This window comes from Dama dama, chromosome 27, assembly GCF_033118175.1.
Source record: "Dama dama isolate Ldn47 chromosome 27, ASM3311817v1, whole genome shotgun sequence".
Taxonomy (NCBI): Eukaryota; Metazoa; Chordata; class Mammalia; order Artiodactyla; family Cervidae; genus Dama; species Dama dama.
In genome coordinates this window covers 46,931,257-46,953,633 of record NC_083707.1, presented here as the reverse complement: position 1 = coordinate 46,953,633, position 22,377 = coordinate 46,931,257, and the positions used below count along the sequence as shown (strand labels likewise).

The 22,377-nt window shown below is 41.8% G+C and overlaps 1 protein-coding gene across 8 annotated transcripts in view; it reads left to right on the top strand.

Moving 5' to 3' along the window:
* The first annotated feature begins 4,239 nt into the window (after window positions 1–4,239).
* Window positions 4,240–22,377, top strand: part of PIAS2 (protein inhibitor of activated STAT 2) — a 99,701-nt gene continuing 81,563 nt past the window's right edge. For all 8 annotated transcript variants that reach the window (XR_009690780.1, XM_061130862.1, XM_061130856.1 and 5 more), the window contains exon 1: window positions 4,240–4,359. Coding sequence is in view for 7 of the 8 variants with exons in the window: in XM_061130862.1 (XP_060986845.1) it covers window positions 4,336–4,359 (24 nt within the window). In the remaining variant the exon portion in view is untranslated. The remainder of the gene's footprint in view (window positions 4,360–22,377) is intronic.

Genomic DNA, 22,377 nt, shown 5'->3' with positions numbered 1-22,377 from the left:
TATTTTTCAAGGTTTGCTTGTTAATTTACTTACTTGTGTAAGCATGTTTTTATTGCAGTCTTTTTCTGATTTTTGATTACGTGTTGGTCATTTAACTTGGAAAATTATCTGTAGGTTAATTTGAGGTTTGGAGTGATATGCTCTTTACCTGGAGAGAATTTTTGTTTCTGCCCAGTGTCTGTAGAGTACCATTCTGGACCTGTTTTTCAATATTCAAGGAGTGAGATTTCCTGATTAGTATAAAAACTGAATGTAATTTGTGGACATGCTGACATTTCTGGTTTATCTTTACTCCGTGAGGTCTTGTATTAAATATCGGGGTTGTTTATTGGATTTTGCAAATGTTATATTTTAGTTTGTCATTGTTTAGTTGCTAAGTCCTATCTGACTCTGTAATCCCACAGACTGCAGCCCGCCAGGCTCCTCTGTCCATGGGATTTCCCAGGCAAGAAGACCGGAGTGGGAGTTGCCATTTCCGTCTCTGAGGGATCTTCCTGACACAGGGATTCAATCCACTATTCTTGTCTCCTGCATTGGCAGGTGGATTCACCACTGAGCCACCAGGGAAGTCCCAGTTTATAGATTTTACTTTTGATTGTCAAATTCCTCAGGATAAATGTTCAGTTTAAATGCCTGAAATATTGCCTTCTACGATTTTGACCATATAACTCTTTACTCTTGGCACTTGTTAATGATTTTCTAAATCCAGAATTTTGTTCTGTTGTTGAGTTGTACCAAGTTACCAAGTCTCTAACATATATGCTAGGGTAAAACCATCCTTGCATTACTGGGGTAAAATCTACTTACATTTAGATAGGAGAATTAATTTTTGTCTGGTTTTGGCACTGAGGTTATAACAGCATTTTAAAATAAATAAAGAAGTTTGCCTCATTTTAAAATTCTCTCTACAGTATTAGAAATCAGATCATTTATTTCTGGTGGGAGGTTTGACTGAGAAGGAGCAGAAGGGAATTTTCTGGGGTGATGAAAGTGCTGTGTCTTGATAAACATTTTTCAAAACTAGATGAAGAGTTCACTTAAGATACGAGGGTTTACGTATGTTATTTATACCTTAATAAAAATTGTTCAAATATTAATAATTGCTGAATCTAGTTGGAAAGTATATTTATTGTGTTATGCTTTCAAATTTTGTGTTAAAAATGGGAATATAAAAGATAAATTCATTGTTCATTTTGATACTATTCAGTAAAGGCTAAGGCAAAGTGCAAAAGATGTGAAGAAATCTGATTAAAATAGATGTGCGCTTGGCAAAGCAACAAAGGTGTCTTGGAACTATCTAGGAGCCTTGAATATGGATACGGGGAAAAAGGAAGAAATCAGTGGAAACAAAATGAGAGATACTGAGATCAAGAGACTGATGGGTCTACAGATAGGCAGGGAAAGGACTAAGAAGACAGGTGCTTGGAAAGTAAATTCAGTATCTCATGCATCATCCAACTAGAAAAGAGAATATTCTTTTCTAAAGTACTGGAATATATCATATAGATATTTAAGTGCTTAATATTTTTTTTGGTGTATGCTTATCAGCTGTTTAAATACAAAAACAATCACCTATCAAAGGTAAGTTTATAAAGTATACTAAAATTCCTGATCTCATTTAATTCTTCAACATCCTGAGATCTGGAATAGATTAGAAAAACTGAGTTGAGACTTTGCCATAGTTAAGACAGCTAATATGTGGAAAAACTACTTGTGAGACTTTTGAGTCTGTGTAGTATAAACTTGAAATGAAGTGGCTCAGTCATGTCTGACTCTTTGCGACCCCATGGACAGTAGCCTACCAGGCTCCGCGGTCCATGGGATTTTCCAGGCAAGAATACTGGAGTGGGCTGCCATTTCCTTCTCCAGGGGATCTTCCCAACCCAGGGATCGAACCCGGGTCTCCTGCATTGCAGACAGACGCTTTACCATCTGAGCCACAAGAAACTTTAATTACAATACTTATGTTTTTAATTGGAGCTAGATAAAGGGGGTGGTTCAGCCAGGTAACTGCCTAGAACCTCAATCCATAAAGTGTTATCATATTTAATCACTTAAAAATGTAATGAGAAAATTGTTAAATGGAATTCCTCTAGGGGAACAGTTCTACATGTAGCACGCGTGGTAGTTAGGTATGTGGTCTACAGTAACGGTGAGAGTTTGGTACTTACCTCCTTCCTCAAATCTCATCCAAGAGTGTATTATACCACACTATAAAGAAGTTATATCCAACTAAGTGCAGAGATTTCTTTTTGATGAGTAGGATTTACAAACTTGGATCAGAGCTAAATTGTTTATGACAGTAAAAAGAGACTTGCTTTTTACCCCTTACCATTCAGCCTTTCCTTTAAACAAATATTGAATTAATATTAGGGAGTATAGTTTAGGAAAGATGCCCAATTAGTAATTTGGCCTGCTAAGACCAAGTAGTGGTTTAGGCCAGTCTACGACAGCATCTAGACTTTGCAGGCAAAGCTACCCAACCCTACAATGAACACTTCAGTAATTGTAGCATGGCTTTTCTTGGTTTTGCGTGTCAGTGCCTCTTGTGGGTTGTAAGTGCCTTGGAGGAAGGGCTGTATTATATTCTACTCATATATTCCCCTAAAGCTCCTAGCCCACATGGGCCTGCACTTAAATGTCTGTTGAACAATGTTAAACTCTGAGGTGGGAGTCAAGGCCTAAGACTAATAAGCCAATGTCAAAACTAAGTCAACCTGAGACCACGAAATCAATGGTGGAAAGCCAGAATAAGAAGGTACTCTAGCCTGATACTATTCATTCTTTTACTCACTAAACAAATAGGAGGCCAACAATTTTTCAGGCATCTGTCAGTCATTACAGTCTAGTGGGTTTAAAAACATTTTTAAGGAAAAAAGGTAAACATGAATTATTTATATAATAATTACACAAAGACCTACATAATTACCCTGTAAAAACACCAGGAAGGAAAGCTTCCGGTTCTGTGAGCGGTCAGAGACGGATCTAAAAGAAAATGGCGCCGGCGGCTCAGATGATAAAGAACCCGCCTGCAATGCGCGAGACCAGGGTTCAATCCCTGGGTTGGGAAGATCTCTTGGAGGAGCCCATGGCAAACCACTCTAGTATTTCGGCCTGGAGAATCCCTATGGATAGAGGAGCCTGGCGGGCTACCGTCCATGGGGGTCACAGAGTCGGGCACGATGGAACGACTAAACACAGCACAGGCGCCATGTGGGTTTAAGAAGTCTTTCTGAAAGACTGATACTTAAACTGAGATCTGAAGGATGAACAGGAATTAGGTGAAAAGTCAGACTGGAAAACTATTTTTGGTCCAGGGGTCAACATTAGGTGTCTGAAATGGGCTCCATCCACTTCTTCAAGGAAACCTGAATCCGAGACTTGGTCCAGCTAATTTCTGACCAGCTTGACTCAGCACCTTGTCTCATCCTTGGTCAGCACTTCAGGGGTGAGGTGAAACTTCCATCGTCTCTGCCTCTGGCATTTCATCTTTCCCACCTATCTGATTTCCCTGACCCCTCTATCAGGGCCCTTCTGGGCGCGCTCCTATTTCACTTCTCCAACTTCCCTCCCCCAACCCGCTCAACTCTGCAATCCTTGACATTCAGTCGCCCTTCAAAGTCAGAAAGAACTAGCCAGGTTAGCACTTTGAGGCTGTTGGCAACCCAAAGAGGTCTTACTAACCCTGCATCACGAGATGGGAACAATAGCTTATCCAACATCCACGTTTAGGTTGCTCCGCCGCAACTAACCCAGGGGATGCCTTTATTTTGGGTGGACCCCTCTGTCCACAGCCACCGTGGGGATGGGCCCCGTAAGAATTTTCCCTAAATGTTCCAGTCACGAGTCCCAGGCCACCTCTTCTCCGTCACTCCCTCCGCCCAGGCCCTCCGGTAACGCTGCAGTCGCCCCGGCGCTTCAGGCACTGAGGCCTGGCATCCAGGCCGGGGACCGGAGGCAGAGGGCTGCACGGCTACCGCCCCGGGTTGGCCCCAAGGCGTGCGAGAAGGCGGGCAGGCCGCGGGAGAGGGCGGGGACCCGCGGGCGAGGCCAGCGCGCGCGGGGAGGGCCGGCTCGCGGGCGGAAGACGCGGGCGGAAGGCTGTGGGCTGGGTGGGCGGGGCCGTGCTCGCCGGGGGGCGGGGCTCCAGCGCCTGTCACGTGACAGGCCCGGCGGCGGCGGCAGCGGCGGCGGCGGCCGCGGCGTCTTTAGCGGCCCCCAGTGCAGGATGGTGCTGGAGGCGGCGGCGGCGGCCGTGGTGGCGGCGGCGTTGTTGGCGGCAGCGGGCGGGGGTGCTGTGGCGGCAGCGGCGGCGGCGCCCGCGGGTGGTATAAAATGGCGGATTTCGAGGAGTTGAGGGTGAGCGGGGGCGCGGGAGTGGAGAGCGGAGGCCGCGGGGGAGGGGAGGGGAGGGGAGGCGGGGAAACCGCAGCGTCGCCGGCCGCCACCTTCTTGTTTCGCGGGGAGCGGTTGGCGGAGCCCCGAGCTCCGAGCCTGGCCGGCGTCCGAGCAGGCGTCCGCGCGGCCGCGGGGGGAGCGCTCGGCGGCGGAGGACGCCCGGGCCACGCAGGGGTGGCGGGCCCTGGGGCCCAGGGTGAGCCGACCCGTGGGGTCCGTCGGGGGCACGCACACCTGGCGCGAGGGGCCGCGGCCGCTCTCGCCAGGGGCTCCTGGGGACCCAACTTCCTCCATTTATTTTAAGGGATGAAGTCGGGAGTAGGGTTTGCTTTTCCACGTTCGCGAGGGGTGTACGTGTCTGGCGATTCCTCAGTCTCCGGGCCACTGACTTGAGTGGGAGGCTGTTTTCGGAAACGTGAAGTTGCTTTTAGAATTCTCTCTCCTTGGGGTGATGCTACTGCTGTTCAGGACGATCTGTCACGAGGAAGGCCCCTTCCTCCCACCGGTGCTCCTTGCACGTCTTGGAGAGGAGCGTAGTCTTTTGGGAATCCTGCTTTTCATCATCGGCCTTAAACCTTGGTGTTTTTCTTAGTACTGTGGGTAAGAACTCCGCAAAGTCCGTGTTGTCATGAGAACAAGGTCATAACTTTATTGTTGATACGCTTGTATTGTAGAGTAGAGGTTTGAAATGGGCTGTGTTGAGGTTAGAACGGAAAAGATATATATATATTTTTCCCCCGGAGCTGGTAACCTTCAAAGCCCTAACTGAGACAGAATTGTGATAAACGAGCCAGATTTTTTTTTTTTTTTTTTAATGGACCGCTGAGTTACTGACGGCATAAATAAGATACTTAAAGAGGGAAATCCTGATTAAAAAGTAAATAGTCTTCGAAGAACAGATGAATAGAAACTTTTAACTGCAGTCAGTTTGCACAACATAGACGTGTGTTGTTAGCGTTAGTTTTTCAGAATAAGAAGAAAGTGGAATCTGGTAAAAGATTCAGTGTGTATGTTTATTACGGATTTTTGGAGTGGGGTGTATTGGGGGGAGGGATGTTGGCTGGCTACCTGGCTGCTTTGGTGAACATCGGCAAAAGAAAGGTAAATTGTTTTGAGTACTGCCTGCCATTTTCTCTCCAGCTGTTTCAAAAATTACTTAATTCCCAGTGAAAACTATATTAATACGTTTTATGCACTATGCTAGTTTATACAGAGAACCTGCTAATAGGTAAATGATGTTCATATGGTTAAGTGTAAGGGTGAGTCTCAGCTGTAGAGCTAATAACACCTGTAGAGCTTTTGAAACAACAAGGCCTGAGCCTTACCTGTGTAAATTAATGCATCAGATGTAGGGTGGATTGAGGATACTGAAGTTTGTGGTTATTTGTATCTGCAATATTGTCTTAGTTTTTGTGTACTAATAGGTATATGTAACTTGACCTCTTCTAAGCTTTTTTTGTTGTTGATGAAAACTTTCCCAAGACTTGTGTTAGACTTTTTACAAATGTTGGTCACAGCTTAATAAAAAGTGGAGAATTTATTGGTGAAAGGTAAAAAAGGGCTTCCCTGTTGGCTCAGTGGTAAAGAACCCATCTTCAATGCAGGAGATGCAGGTTCGATCCCTGGGTCAGGAAGATCCCTTGGAGATGGAAATGGCAACCCACTCCAGTATTCTTGCCTGGGAAATCCCATGAACACAGGAGCCTGGCAGACTCCAGTCCATGGAATTGCAAAAGAGTAGGACATGACTTATCGACTGAACAACCACGGAGGGCAGAAAAGGCAGTCAGTGCTTATAGGTTGGAGTGGAACCAGGAACTGGAAAGTGGTTGAAAACCAAGATTTTTCTCTCTTTCTGTCTTTGTCTCCCTCTCCCTCCTTCCACTCTCGTCTCTGGCCCTCAGCCCTCTCTTCTCTCCCATTTTATTTTGTGGGTCAGCTTCATCATATTTTTTTGTAAATTAGCTGTGTTTGCTTCTCCCTGCACTTGCTAGAAGATGGCCCCTCCCCCACAGGTTGCCTTAGGAAACAGAAGAATTTTCAGAAGTGAGGAGGGTATGAGCTATGCAAATGCTGAGTTATCACCCCAGATTTTGCCGTACTGCTTAATAGCATCGTTTGCACTTAAAGATGTGCTGTAGCTCTCCCCACTCCTCATTGCAAACCTTGATGATAATGGTGGCAGATATCCATTATAATAAAGTGCTTATTATGTGCCTGGCTCTGGGTTCAGAACTTTACATACATACTTATTTAAATAGTTCTCACAAAAAGTGAGGCCCAGAGTGGTTGAATGACCAGACGGAAGTCACACAGCTTGATACTGGAAGACCTGGGATTTTTAACTCAGAGGTCTAACTTCAGAGTCAGCGCTCCTCAGAGCCTAAGCTATACTGTTCTGCCCGGTTTCCTTCAGGTCCGTGAGGTGTCCCCTGCCTGTCCTGCACTCCGTGAACTAAATTGAATGATAAACAATACCCTGCTTATATGACATGATATTGAGGGGAAAACCAGACAACTGGCTAAACATCTAATTAGAAAGGAGGCAAAGAGGAGGACACATTAAGTGTTTTCTAAATGGTTTCCGATTCAGAGTATATTCTGATGGTCAGAGGGAGAGTGAAGTAAGTTAAAGGACTGGGAAAAATCACGGGCATTGGTTTGTTGCCTAAATTCTTGGCTGTAGAGGAAATGGCCAGCAGGTCTGAATGTTACATGTTTGGCTCATAATGCCGCTCCGAGGATTTCCTTTATCTTTGTCCATTATGACTCAGGACCACTTCCTAGGAGCCCATGTCACCAGAGCAGATCACTGCTGACTAATGCTGGTGTCCCCTGTGCAGAAGGTCCGGAATTTGGGAATGTAGACCTCACTGCCTCAGTGACTCCTGTGCCTATGCTTCTCCTGGGGGCGGGACCTTATTTGATGAGGCCCCTCCCGTAGACCCTGAAGAGGCTGCCTGACCATTTCTGTTTCTGAGACTGCCTTGGGGGCCAGTACTAGGACTCTGGTCCAGTCATAGCAGAGTGCGACATCCCTACATTTTGCCACTTGCAGTTCAGGTGACCAGCAGAATACCAGCACACTCCGTTCACTTCTTAGGGGAGACAGGATCTGATTGGCCGAGCATTTAAGCCAGGAGATGAGGGTCACATTGGGCTTTCCAGGTGACTCAGTGGTAAAGAAGCCTGCCAATGCATGAGATGCCAGGTCAGTCCCTGGGTTGGGAAGATTCCCCTGGAGCAGGAAATGGCTCCCCATTCCAGTATTCTTGCCTGGCGAATCTCATGGACAGAGGTGCTTGGCGGGCTATGGTCTCTGTTCACAAGGAGTCAGACAGGACTGAGCAGCTAAACAACAATAACAAATAGTCAGAGATGATTACAATAATGCATCGTGTGTTAGAAGCTTTCAGGGTGCGATTGTTCAGTCGCTCACTGGTGTCCGACTCTTTCAACCCCATGGGTTGCAGCACGCCAGGCTTCCCTGTCCTTCATCATCTCCCAGAGTTTGCTCAGATTCATGTTGGTGATGAATCGGTGATGCCATCCAACCATCCACTCCTCTCTTGTCCCCTTCTCCTGCCTTCAGTCTTTCCCAGTAGCAAGATCTTTTCCAGTGAGTTGGCTCTTTGCATCAGGTGGCCAGAGTATTGGAGCTTCAGCTTCAGCATCAATCCTTCCAATGAAAATTTAGGATTGATTTTCTTTAGAATTGACTGGTTTGATCTCCTTGCAGTCCAAGGGACGTTCGAGTCTTTCAACATCACAGTTCAAAAGCATCAATTCTTCGGCACTCAGCCTTCTTTCTGGTCCAACTCTCACATCCATACGTGACTGTTGGAAAAACTAGCTTTGACTATATGGGCCTTGGTCGGCAAGGTAATGCCTCGGCTTTTTAATATGCTGTCTGGGTTTGTTATAGCTTTTCTTCCAAGGAGCAAGAGTCTTTTTAATTTCATGGCTGCAGTCACCATCTGCAGTGATTTTGGAGCCCAGTAAAATAAAGTCTGTCACTTTTTACATTATTTTCCCATCTATTTGCCATGATGTGATGGGACCGGATGCCATGATCTTCATTTTTTGAATGTTGAGTTTTAAGCCAGCTTTTTCACTCTCCTCTTTCACCTTCATGAAGAGGCTCTTTAGTTCCTCTTTGCTTTCTGCCATAAGGGTGGTGTCATCTGCACATCTGAGGTTTTTGATATTTCTTAATTCCAGCTTGTGCTTCATCCAGCCTGGCATTTCGCATGATATACTCTGTATGTAAGTTAAATAAGCAGGGTGACAGTATACAGCCTTGATGTACTCCTTTCCCAATTTGGAACCAGTCTGTTGTTCCATGTCTCGTTCTCACTGTACCAGTCTGTTGTTCCATGTCTCGTTCTCACTGTTGCTTCTCAACCTGCATACTGGTTTGGCAGGAGGCAGTAGGTGGTCTGGTAATACTGTGTTTTAAGAGTTTTCCACAATTTGCCGTGATCCACACAAAGACTTTAGTATACTCAATGAAGCAGACATAGATGTGCTTCTGGAATTCGCTTGTATTTCCCATGATCCAATGGACATTGTCAATTTGTTCTCTGGTTCCACTGGTTTTTCTTAATCCAGTTTGAACATGTGGAAGTTCTCGGTTCACATACTGTTGAAGCCTAGCTTGGAGAATTTTGAGTGTTACTTTGCTAGCGTGTGAAATTGTGTGGTAGTTTGAACATTCTTTGGTGTTGCCCTTCTTTGGGATTGGAATGAACACTGACCTTTTCCAGTCCTGTGGCCACTGCTGAGTTTTCTGAATTTGCTGGCATAATGAGTGCAGCACTTTCACAGCATCATCTTTTAGGATTTGAAATAGCTCAAGTAGAATTCCATCACCTTCACTAGCTTTGTTTGTAGTGATGCTTCCTAAGGCCCACTTGACTTCACACTCCAGGGTGTCTGGCTGTAGGTGAGTGATCACACCATTGTGATTATCTGGGTTATTAAGGTCAGTTCTGTGTATTCTTGTCACCTCTTCTTAATCTCTTCGGCTTCTGTTAGGTCCATACCATTTCTGTCCTTTATTGTGCCCATCTTTGCATGAAATGTTCCCTTGGTATCTCTAATTTTCTTGAAGAGAGCTCTAGTCTTTCCCATTTTATTTTTTCCCTCTATTTCTGTGCATTGATTGCTGAGGAAGGCTTACTTATCTCTCCTTGTTATTCTTTGGAACTCTGCATTTAGATGGGTACATTTTTCCTTTTTTCCTTTGCTTTTCACTTTTCTTCTTTTCTCAGCTATTTGTAAGGCTTCCTCAGACAAACATTTTGCCTTTTTGCATTTCTTTTTTCCTGGGGATGGTTTTGATCACCGCCTCCTCTACAGTATCACGAACTTCCGTCCATAGTTTTTCTGGCACTCTATCAGATCTAATCCCTTGAATCTATTTGTCACTTCCACTGTATAATTGTAAGGGATTTGATTTAGGTCATACCTGAATGGCCTAGTGGTTTTCTGTACTTTCTTCAATTTAAGTCTGAATTTTGCAATAAGGAGTTCATGATCTGAACCACAGTCAGCTCCCGGTCTTGTTTTTGCTGACTGTATAGAGCTTCTCCATTTTGGGCTGCAAAGAATATAATCAGTCTGATTTCGATGTTGAGCATCTGGTGATGTCCATGGTAGAGTCTTCTCTTGTGTTGTTGGAAGAGGGTGTTTGCTATGACCAGTGTCTTCTCTTGGCAAAACTCTGTTAACCCTTGCCCTTCATTTTGTACTCCAAGGCCAAACTTGCCTGTTACACCAGGTATCTCCTGACTTCCTACTTTTGCATTCCATTCCCCTGTGATGAAAAGGATATCTTTTTTGGGTGTTAGTTCTAGGTCTTGCAGGTCTTCGTAGAACCTTTCAACTTCACCTTCTTCGGCATTAGTGGTTGGGGCATAGACTTGGATTACTGTGATGTTGAATGGTTTGCCTTGGAAACAAACAGATCATTCTGTCGTTTTTGAGGTTGCTCCCAAGTACTGCATTTCGTACTCTTTTGTTGACTATGAGGGCTACTTCATTTCTTCTAAGAGATTCTTGAATACAGTAGTAGGTATGATGGTCATCTGAATTAAAATCGCCAATTACAGTTCATTTTAGTTCACTGATTACTATAATGTTATGTTCACTCTTCCCATCTCCTGCTTGACCACTTACAATTTGCCTTGCCAACAAAGGTCAATCTAGTCAAAGCTATGGTTTTTCCAGTAGTCATGTACAGATGTGAGAGTTGGACTGTAAAGAAAGCTGAGCACTGAAGAATTAATGCTTTTGAACTGTGATGTTGGAGAAGACTCTTCAGAGTCTCTTGGATAGCAGGGAGGTCCAATCAGTCCATCCTAAAGGAGATCAGTCCTGAATATTCATTGGAAGGACTGATGGTGCAGCTGAAACTCCCAATACTTTGGCCACCTGATGCAAAGAACTGACTCATTTGAAAAGACCTTGATGCTGGGAAAGATTGAAGGTGGGAGGAGAAGGGGACTACCAAGAATGAGATGGTTGGATGGCATCACTGACTCGATGGACATGAGTTTGAGTAAGCTCTGGGAGTTGGTGATGGACAGGGAAGACTGGCCTGCTGCAGTCCATGGTGTTGCAAAGAGTTGGATGCAACTGAGCGACTGAACTGAACTGAACTGAGTTTACCTTGATCATCGACCTAACATTCCATGTTCCTATGCAATGATGTTCTTTACAGCATTGGACTTTCCTTTCACCACCAGACACAGCCACAACTGGGCGTTGTTTCCACTTTGGCTCAGCCTCTTCATTCCTTCTGGAGCTGTTTCTTTGCTCTTCTCCAGTAGTATACTGGGCACCTACCGACCTGGGGAGTTCATCTTTCAGTGTCCTACTATCTTTTTGCCTTTTTATACTGTTCATGGGGTTCTCAAGGCAAGAATGCTGAAGTAGTTTACTGTTCCCTTCTCCAGCAGAGCACGTTTTGTCAGAACTCTCCATCGTGACCTGCCCGTCTTGGGTGGCCCTAACGGCATGGTTTATAGTTTCATGTGATCAGTTTGGTTGTTTTCTGTGTTTGTGGTTTTCATTCTGCCCCCTGATGGATGAGAATAAAAGGCTTGTGCAAGCTTCTGATGGAAAGGACTGGCTGTCGGGGAAATTGGGTCTTGCTCTGGTGGGCAAGGCCATGCTCAGTATATCTTTAATCCAATTTTCTGTTAATGGGTGGGGCTGTGTTCCCTCCCTATAGTTTGGCCTGAGGCCAAACTATGGTAGGGATAATGGTGATAATGGCCACCTCCTTCAAAAAAACCTATGCCAGCACAGGCTGTGGCTCCCAGGACTGTTGTAGTCGGTGCCCCTGACCCTATGGCAGGTCGCTGTCGACCCACGACTCCGCTGGAGACTCCCCGACACTCATAGGGAAGTCCGGCTCAGTCTCTTGTGGGGTCACTGCTCCTTTCTCCTGGGTCCTGGTGGGCATGAGGTTTTATTGTGTCATCCAGGAATCTGTTTCCCCAGTCCTGTGGAAATTCTGTAATCAAATCCCACTGGCTTTCAGATTCAAATTCCCTGGGGATTCTCAGTCCTTTTGCCTGATCCCCAGGCTGGGAAATCTGTTGTGGGCCCTAGAACTTTTGCAACAGTGCGAGGACTTCCTTGTTATCATGGTTCTCCAGTTTGTGGGTTGTCTGCGGCCGGGCTCTTGGCGACCTCCTCCAAGAGGACTTACGCCGCTTGCCGCGCTTCCCAGGCCTGCAGTCAGAGCCCCTGTCCCTGCGGCAGGTCGCTGCGGGCCCGGGCCTCCACGGGAGACCCTCACACTCAGGCTGGCCCAGTCTCCTGTCGGGGTCACTGCCCCTTCCCCTCCGTTCCCGTGTGCACAGGGTTTTGTTTGCACCCTGCCAGCATCTCTGGTGGGTCTGAGATTTTATTTTAAATGTGTCAGAGAAGAATGTATTCAGTTCAACTTGTTCCAGTTGCTTGTTTAAAGCATTTATGTTGTTAGGTTGTGATTTATTAGGTTGGTGCAAAAGTAATTGTGGTTTTTCTTTGTTGAACTTTGACGTTTGATACTGGAATACGTTCTTGAATGTGGTTGTGTTATACATCATTTAAATATGTATTTCTTGCTGTATTTTTTTTGCTAATGACTTATTACTTGCTGTTTATTTTGACTATACAAATGATGTTAGACAAAAAGCAAATTCGAGCAGTTTTTGTTATTTGAGTTCAAAATCCGTCATAAAGCATCAGAGGCCACTTGCAGCATCAGCAGCACATTGGGTCTAGCAATGCTCAGTGAGCGTACAGTGCAGTGCTGGTTTCAAGAAGTTTTGCAAAGGAGAGCCTTCAAAATGAGGAGGGCGATGGTCAGCTGCCAGAAGTTGACGCCGACCAACTGAGAGCAATCCTCTAAGCTGATCCTCCTACAAGTATGCAAGAAGTTGCTGAAGAACTCAGCATCGACCACTCTATGGTCGTTCAGCATTTGAGGCAAATTGGAGAGGTGATAAAGCTCCATTAGCGGGTGCCACATGAGCTGACCACAAATAAAAAAAAAATCATTGTTTTGAAAAATGTTGTCATCTGTTATTCTACTCAAGAGCAACAAACCATTTCTCGATTGGATTGTGATGTGCAATGACAAGTGGATTTTATACAACACTTGGCAACCAACGCAGTGGTTGGACCGAAAAGAAGCTCCACAGCACTTGCTAAAGTCCAACTTGCACCAAAAAAAGGTCAGGGTCTGTGTCTGGAGGTCTGCTGCCTGTCTGATCGACTGCAGCTTTCTCGGTCCCAGCGAAACCATTACATCTGAGAAGTATGCTCAGCAGATCGATGAGATGCACTGAAAACTGCAGCGTCTGCAGCCGGCATTGGTCAACAGAACGGGCCCAGTTCTCCACGACAACGCCCAACTGCGTGTCATACAACCAACGTTTCAAAAGTTGAGCGGATTGGGCTACAAAGTTTTGCCTTATCTGCCGTATTCACCTGACCACCTCTTGCCAACCGACTACCACTTCTTCAAGCATCTTGACAACTTTTTGCAGGGAGACTGGTTCCACAACCAGCAGGAGGCAGAAAATGCTTTCCAAGAGCTCATCAAATCCTGGAGCATGGATATTTATGCTGCAGGAATAAACAGACTTATTTCTCATTGGCAAAAATGTGTTGTTGTGACGATTCCTCTGGTGAATAATAAAGATGTGTTTGAGCCTAGTTAAAATGATTTAAAATTCACGGTCCAAAACCAGAGCTACTTTTGTGCCAGCCTAATAGTTTGTGAATTAACTAACTAGTTGTGAATTAATCTGGAACAAGCTTATACAGTCTGGTGGCCTGGACTTTCGTCACTGCTGCTGCCCTGCTTTCTTCCTCCAGAATAGCCTCTGGCAGGGCAAGCACAGCGGTGGAGGAGAGGCAGAGTAGTTGTCATCTGAAGTCCCTCCTCTTCTTCAGCCAGAGCACCTTTTCTACCCTTATCTTCTCCAGTTGTGTAATTTCAATACGCTACTGGTGCGTTCCTTAAAAAGGTCCCTGCTACAATTTAACCTGGTTAACCCACTCTTACTACTTCTCCCAAGGGTGCGGGTGGAGGGGGATCTATTGTAACTTTTTTTTTTTTTAAGGTTGTCTTGTGTATTCCTCACCCCCTTCCTTTTATGCACTGAGAGTTATCTTTTGTGTGTCAGAGAATGAGAGTGAATGTGTTTGCAAGAATCTAGTGAAAGAGCCAGTGATTATAACCTAATAGATTCTAGTACACCAGACACAGAAGATCTACTCAGAGGCTTAAGTAATTCTGTAACAGAAGATTTTCTACCTAAAAGACTTTGAGTATTTGGTTTCTTACTTGGCCATCCTGGTACCTTTGGGTGTTGTTGGGATACAGAGGGAAAATGGGAAGTTAGTGGGGAGGGAGGGTGTTGAGCTTAGAGGTCCTTATCCCTCCAAGTTCCCATCTATTGGGCCAAGAAGTAGACTAATACATATGATAGATGTAACAGAATCCACCGTGTAACTCAAAGCTGTTATTAGTGGACACAGCTCAATTTCCAGGAGGGTTTCCGTTTGAGATCATGTCTATGAAAGCAGATTCAAAACCCGGTATTTAATTTAAAGTGAAATAGATAATTTTTCATAGTAAACCAAGGTATTCTTAGCTGTAGTAGACCTTTTTGTGTGTGTTTGCTCCTTAGGTCTGCACCATCCCTCTGGTTTACATGAATATTTATTCTGATAAAGGTGACATTTTTCTAACCATTAGATCCTCCAGATGTTTGTCTTTTGTCAACATTTGTGCCTTTGTTTTTCTGAATTGGATCTTAGCTATTTAAAATTTTTTTTCTTGCAATATAATCTCATACCATAAAATTCAGCCTTTTAATGGTTGTGGTCAATTTACAAAGTTGTGCAGCCATCACCGCTTTTGAATTTCAGGACATTTTCATCACCCCCAAAGAAACCCATGTCATTGTCAGTCCCTTCCTATGTTCTCTTTCTCCCAGCCCTCAGCATCTACTGGTCTGCTTTGGCTCTATGGATTGGCCTATTCTGGACATTTCATACTAACACAATGTCACATGTGGCCTTTCTTGGAAAGAATTATGTGATTTCTTTGATTTAACATATAATCTTTCCAGGTTTGTTATTGTAGCATGTATCAGTACTTCTTTCTTTTTTATGGTCGAATAATATTCCATTGTATAAAATACACCACATTTTGTTTATCCTTTCATGAGTTTATGTACATTTGGGTGATTTCCACATTTTGATTAGGGTGAGCATTCATCTCTAAGTGTATAAATCTTGTGTGGACATATGTTTTTGATTTTCTTGGATAGACACCTAGGAACATAATTTCCGGGTCATGTGGTAACTCTTAAGTTCTTAAGAAACTGCCCAACTCTTTTTCCAACTGCTACACCAGTTTTCATTCTTCCCAGAAATGTATGTGTTATGACTTCTCCACATACTTGACCTCGTGGATGTGAAGTGGTATCTTCTTGTGGCTTTGGTTAGCATTTTCCTGGTGACTTGATGTTGAGCGTGTTTTCATGTGCTTATTGGCTGTTTGTATATCTTCTTTGGAAAAATGTCTATCCAAACCTTTTGCCCATTTTTTAAATTGTTTTTTTTTTTATTATTATTGTTTATATTCTTTATATATTTGAGACATAAATTCTTTGTCAGATACATGGTTTTCAAGTATCTTTTTCCTTTTTGTGGACTGTACTTCATTTTCTTTGCTATGTACTTTGACGCACAAATGTTTTGAATTTTATCTGTGTTTTCTTTGTGGCTTGTGCTTTTGATGTCAAATCTAAGAAACCATTGCCATACGGAGTGTCAAAGATTTAGTCCTGTTTTCATCTAGAGTTTATACTTTAAATTTTTACATTTAGATTGTTTATCTGTTTTTAGGTAATTTTTGTTTATGGTGTGAAGTGGAGATAAAATTTCCTTTGCATGTGGATATCCAGTTTTCCCAGGACGATTTGTTAAAGATTCTTTCCCTATTGAGTTATCTTGACAGCTAGACTTTTTATTCAGGAATCTGAATTTAAGAAATTCACAGTTGAAGTAAAAGTGATATGAAATCAATTGGTGTCATAGTCTAAACTATTGTATATGAATGTTCATTTTAAATCCACTAGTGGCATGCCAATTTCCCTTTGAAACAGAGGTTTTTTGTGTGTGTGACTTTTCAGAGAACAATATAAACTTAACATAGACATTCAGAGCTCTCCATATGATTATTCATACAAGTTGGTAAAAAGCAGATCTAAATTAAGAGCACTTTTTTTTTTTGATTGGGGATCATGAATTTCAACTGTATGACCTTAGACATTGTTTGACTTTCTCCCCCCAATTGGAAATGGTTTTAATATTTTAAAATTTCTTATTTCTTCATCTTTTTATTTCATTCTTTTTTTAAGTGAAAGGGCAGAATATTTTTTTTTTTTGTTAAATTTCTTTCATAAATCCTGATATTACTGCCTTTAATGAAGGTAGTTCTCTTTAGTTTATTTTTTTAGGTTAATTCCAAAAGTCAAAAATAAAGCATATCTATGTTTTGACTTTTCTTTCAACTCTAAACAGTATCTGTTGCTTGACTCAGTAGATAAGAGATTCAGGTCATTGTATTTTCTACCTGCCCCAGCACTTTGATTAGAAATGAGGTACATTTTTGTTCCTAAAATATACTGTTGATTATTTTATTATTATTATTTCAAACTTTCCATAATAAATTACTGTTTATTTTGTTCTTTGCTTTTTTTAAAACTAATTTTAATCATGCGAATGAAGTTTGCATTTCTTTAGTTGCATTTGTTTTGTTATTGTTTTTGGCTAAGCTGGGTCCTAGTTGCTGTGCATGAGCTTTCCCTTGTTGCAGGGAGTGGGGGCACTCTTGTTGCCGTGCCTGCTCTTCTCATTGCAGTGGCTTCTTGTGGATCACAGGCTCTAGAGCATGAGCTTCAGTAGTAACAACCTGTGGGCTCAGGAGTTGTGGCATTTGGGCTTAGTTGTGTGGGATCTTCCTGGACCAGGGATTGAACTGGTGTCCCCTGCATTCGATGGAGGGTTATGAGCAACTAGACCACCAGGGAAGTCCCAGATTTCTGTTTTATGACCAATCAGTTTTAGACACCACTTTCATTTCCAGTCTTAGACAGGATTTAGCACCCACCATTTTCCTTTTGTTCTCCTTGCTTCCACCCTTGTCATGTATGGATGTGAGAGTTGGACCATAAAGAAGGCTGAGTGTAGAACAATTGATGCTTTCGAACTGTGATGTTGGAGAAGACTCTTGAGAGTCCCTTGGACAGCAAAGAGATCCACCCAGTCCATCCTAGGGGAGATCAGTCCTGAGTGTTTGTTGGAAGGACTGATGTTGAAGCTGAAACTCCAATACTTTGGCCACCTGATGCAAAGAACCGACTTATTAGAAAAGACCCTGATGCTGGGAAATACTGAAGGCGGGAGGAGAAGGGGACCATAGAGGATAAGACGGCATGGCATCACTGACTCAATAGACATGAGTTTGAGCCAGTTACGGGAGATGGTGAAGGACAGGGAAGCCTGGCGTGTTGCAGTCTATGGGGTCACATAGAGTTGGATACGACTGTGTAACTCTACAACAACTATCCTTTCCCATTCTAGCCTTCATTTTCTAATACGTTGTCAAGATTTGTAACTTTTATATTATGGCTTATAACTTTTCTAAACTTCTCTGTGCTTCTACAGAAAGACTCTACAAATTGAATGCTAATAACCAGCCGTTGTGATATGTGTGCGGATATAAGTAAGAAGTTACTGTAGAACCAAGTAGTGTGGAGCTGTAGAGGAGCTTCTCTGTTGTTAAACCCTGGCTCCTTAAATTAGCAATATTACAAAGCCCTGCTTTATTGTGGATAGCTCCTGGAAATCGTTGTTAAAACTTTAATATTGCAATGTGTTTTCATCCTGTAACCATTCAACTTTTCTTGAAGATGGGTTTTCTGGAGCTCTCAGCCTTTTATAATTTGGGCAGCTTGCTTTCTAGATCTGCTATACATCTGTTATCCTGAGATTATATTGCACTCCTGGGTTCGGTTTGTTGTTTGGATCTAATGTCTTTCTCTTTTTTAAACTCCTTTTTGATTTTACTGGAGTATAATCTTGAATAGTTTTATTTTTTTAATTTTATTGACGTATAGTTGGTTTATAATGTGTTAGCTTCTGCTCTACAGCAAGTGACTCAGTTACACCTGGTTATATTTTCATGTTCTTTTCCATTTGGGTTTATCATAGGATATTGAATATAGTTCCCTGGGCTATACAGTAGGACCTAATTGTCCATGCTGTATATACTGCTAATCCCACGATCCCAATCCCTACCCCTGACCCAAGTATTTGTTTTAGAAATGATATGCTGGTGATAAACTTTCTGATTTCTTGAACATTTAAAGAATGACTTGCTTTTGTTCCTAGTTGAAATTTAGATACAGAATTATAAGTTGGTAATACAGTTTTTCCTTCTGAATTTTGAAAGCTTTGTTTTTGGAATTTAAAACACCCAGTGTTGCTGATAGAGATCTGTTGCAAATCTGATGGTTATCCTTTTGTGGAAGCCTAGTTTACAGTCTTTACGGTTATCTCCTTATCTTTGGATTGTGAACTGTGTCTAGTTGTGGGCCTTTTTCATTCCTTCTGGTGGAACCTTTTCAATGGTAAGGCTCTTCAGGTCTGGGGAATTATTTTTTGTTTTTTTGATAATTTCTTTCCTATTTTCTCTGAGACTCTTGACAGGTGAATGCTAGATTTCCTAAATTGACGTTTTGTTTGTTTACATTCTGGAAGATTTCCTTGACTTGTCTTGAGAACTAACTCATCCATAAAGTTTATTTTAGTGATTATATTTTTGATTTAGAAGAGCTTTATCCTGTCCCCCCCCCCCCTTTTTTTTTAAATAGCAACCTGTCCTTGATTTATGGGGGGAAAATATCTTGAACTCTCTTAGGATACTAATTCCTTTAAAAAAGTCCTCTTGATTGTTTCCTGAATTGATAATAGTTATTAGTGATGTATGTATTGGTGTATGTCATGCTAATTAATAAACTTAAATATTTAAGTTATTTAATAGATACAAAAAATTGTTTATACCAGGTAAAGTGAAGTCGCTCAGTCCTGACTCTTTGCGACCCCATGGACTGTAGCCCACCAGGCTCCTCTGTCCATGGGATTCTCCAGGCAAGAAAACTGGAGTGGGTTGCCATTTCCTTCTCCAGGGGATCTTCCTGACCCAGGGTTTGAACCCAGGTCTCCCGCATTGTAAGATATAGGTAAATAAACATTCGTGTGCCCACCCTCCTAGTTAAGAAATTGTTCATTAGATCAGCAGAGTGCCCTTCTCTGATTACATTCACATTATATAGATATAAAATTATATATATATATAAATCAAATTTTATATATGCAAATATTTTTGTAATTGTGTGTGTGTTTAAAAATTTTATACAAATTGAATAATGCTGTATGTATTTGGGATGTTTCGGTTTATCATTGTCTTTGAGTTTTCATTGTGTAAATGTAAATACTAGTTTATTGATTCTTGTTGGAAGAATTTCCTTTTTTCCCCTCCTACAACAGGTCTCTTCTATATGTCTGAAATCCAAAAAGCTCTGAAAATGTGTGTGCGCAGGCATGCACACACAAACACAAGTAACTTACTTTGTTAACAAAGTTAACTTGCATTGATACAGTGCTGTTTGTAATCTTTATTGATCTCATTTAATGTGAATATTTAATACAATATGTTTTACTGTAGAAATTCTAACAGTAGCATTGCTGGGAATTAAAGATGCATCTTCAACAATACTGGATAATGGTAGATTATTTTCCAAAGAGGATTGTATCAGTATTTGCTCCCTCTGGTAATGCAGAGGTTTTCATTACTTAGCACTTTTTTTTTTTTTTTTTTACTTAGCACTTTTATCAGACTTCAGAAGTTTTTGCTAGGGAGTATAAAATATCCCCTTTTAATTTTCAATTTTTTGATTTTTGCTAATGAGTTTGAGCATCTTTTACTGTGCTGATTAACATGTTCTTCCCTCATCTGAGATTCTCTTCATGTCTTTTGCCCATGTTTGTACTAGGTTTTTTTTTTAATATATATTTTTTTATTGGGGTATAGTTGCTTTACAGTGTTGTGTTGGCTTCTGCTGTATAGCGATATGAATTGGCTGTGGGTACACTCCCTCTTCAGCCTCCCTCCCAGTCCCCCATCCCACCCCTCTAAGTTGTCACAGACACAGGACTGAGTTCCTTGTGTTATACAACTTCCTACAAGTTGCCTGTTTTACACATGGTAATGTGTATTTTTCAATGCCACTCTCTCAATTTGTCCTACCCTCTCCTTCCTCTGTTGTGACCACAAGTCCGTTCTCTACATTGGTAGTGTGTATTTTTCAATGCTACGCTCTCAGTTCATCAGACCCTCTCCTTTCCAGACTGTGTCCACAAGTCTTTTCTATACGTCTGTGTCTCTCTTTCTGCCCTGGAAATAGGTTCATCCATACCGTCTTTTTCTAGGTCCCATATATATCCATTGATATACAGTGTTTGTTTTTCTCCTTCTGACTTTCTTCATTCTGTATAATAGGCTCAAGGTTCATCCACATCAGTTCAGCTGACTCAAATTCGTTCGCTTTTATGGCTCAGTTTTTTAAAAAGATTTCCTCCTGATTTGTAGTGGTTCCCTGATTGAATCTATTTATATTTCCTAGACTAGTTTCTAAGTCTGATAGCACCATCACATAGTTTTAATTACTGTAACTTTTTAACAGCTTCCATAAAAACAAACTTCTGCTGCTATAGGGCATATGTAAGTAAGCAGACCATGAGAGTACAGCAAGAAATAGAACATGACTGGCATCCATTCCCGTGAGTCCTTTCCCAGTGACTAACCTCCTCCTCCTTAGAAGATACCTACTGGCCAGACTTTAACATCTTACATTAGTTTTGCCTGCTTTTTGAATCTTATTTAAATGGACCTATATAATATAGTGTATATTTTTTGTGTCTGATTTTTTTTATCTGATTTGTTTGCGAGATTCATCCATGTTGTTGTATGTAGTTGTGGTTTTTTGTTAATTCCCTTCCGCTAGCAAAGTAGTAGAGTTCTAGTTGCTTCTTCTCCTTTCTCATCCATCCTTTTAATTTTAGACATTTTGGTGGATGTTAAGTGGTTTTCATTTGAATTCTGTAATGATTAATGATGTTAAGCCCTTTTTAGTATACTTACTGGTCTTTTGTGAGGTGGCTTGCTAAGTCTTTTTCCGATTTTGTATTGGGCCATCTGTCTTTTTCATACTGATTTGTAGGAGTTTATTAACGTATCCCAGATACCAGGGCTTGTATGTTGTATTTTGCAAATATCTTTTCAGTTTTCCCAGCCCTGTAAGTATATGCAAAGTTCTGTTTGATTTCTTAACTTCTCCGTTGCCCCCTTTCCATTAGCAGATATCTCCAGGGGAAAGGCATCAAATATTAGATACCATATTCTAGGCTTACCTTCTTTCCACAGTCTTGGCCTTCCAGGTTCTTACTGCCTTTGTTGTGCTTCTTGCCTTTCAACAATTTTTTTTTCTTAAATTATGTTCAGTTTTAAAGTTTTCATAGAGTTGGTGTGAAACCGTCTAGTCAGTCATTGAGGGACACAGAAATAGGCCAAGTCCTCCTGCCTTGTAGCTCCTCAAGGAACTTCTTGGTGGTTTTCTCCTCCATATAATTTTAGAGTCAGTTTTTAAAGTTCTGTAGATACATGCCCAGCTGTTGAGATTTTGATGGGAAATGCATTGAATTTGTAAACCAATTTGAAGGGAACTGACATTTTGTTATTGTTTCTTAAGCATGAACATGACAGCATTCATTCACTTAGGTCTTTTACAATCTCTTTCAAATAAAGTTTTTATAATTTTCTTCTAATAGTTTCAAAAAACTGTTGCAAGTATTTTGTTAGATTTATTTCTAGGTACCTTATTTTTGTGTCAAATCAGTAATGGTATCTTTAAAAATTATATTTTCCACATTGCTGGTGTAAAGAAGTACAATTTGACCTTGTATAATGGCCTTGGTATTATTCTAATTGTGATAAATTATATGTAGAATTCTTTTGGATTTTCTGCGTAGACAGATCTGTGAATAATGACCTCTTTGTTTCCTCCTTTCCAATTCTTATGCTTTTTTTTTCCTTTCTTTTTCTTGTCTTAATGTGCTGGCTAGGATCTCCAGTACAATGTTGAATAGAAGCGGTGATGGGGGCATCCTGATCTTGTTCCTGATTTTAAAGGGAATGCTTTCAGAGTTTCACAGTTAAGTATGATGCTTGCTGTAGGTTTATTGTAGATAATCTTTTCAGGTTAAGGATGTTCCTTTCTATTGCTAGTTTGCTAATTGAAAAGAAAAATGAATGGATGTTGAATTTTATCAAAAACTTTT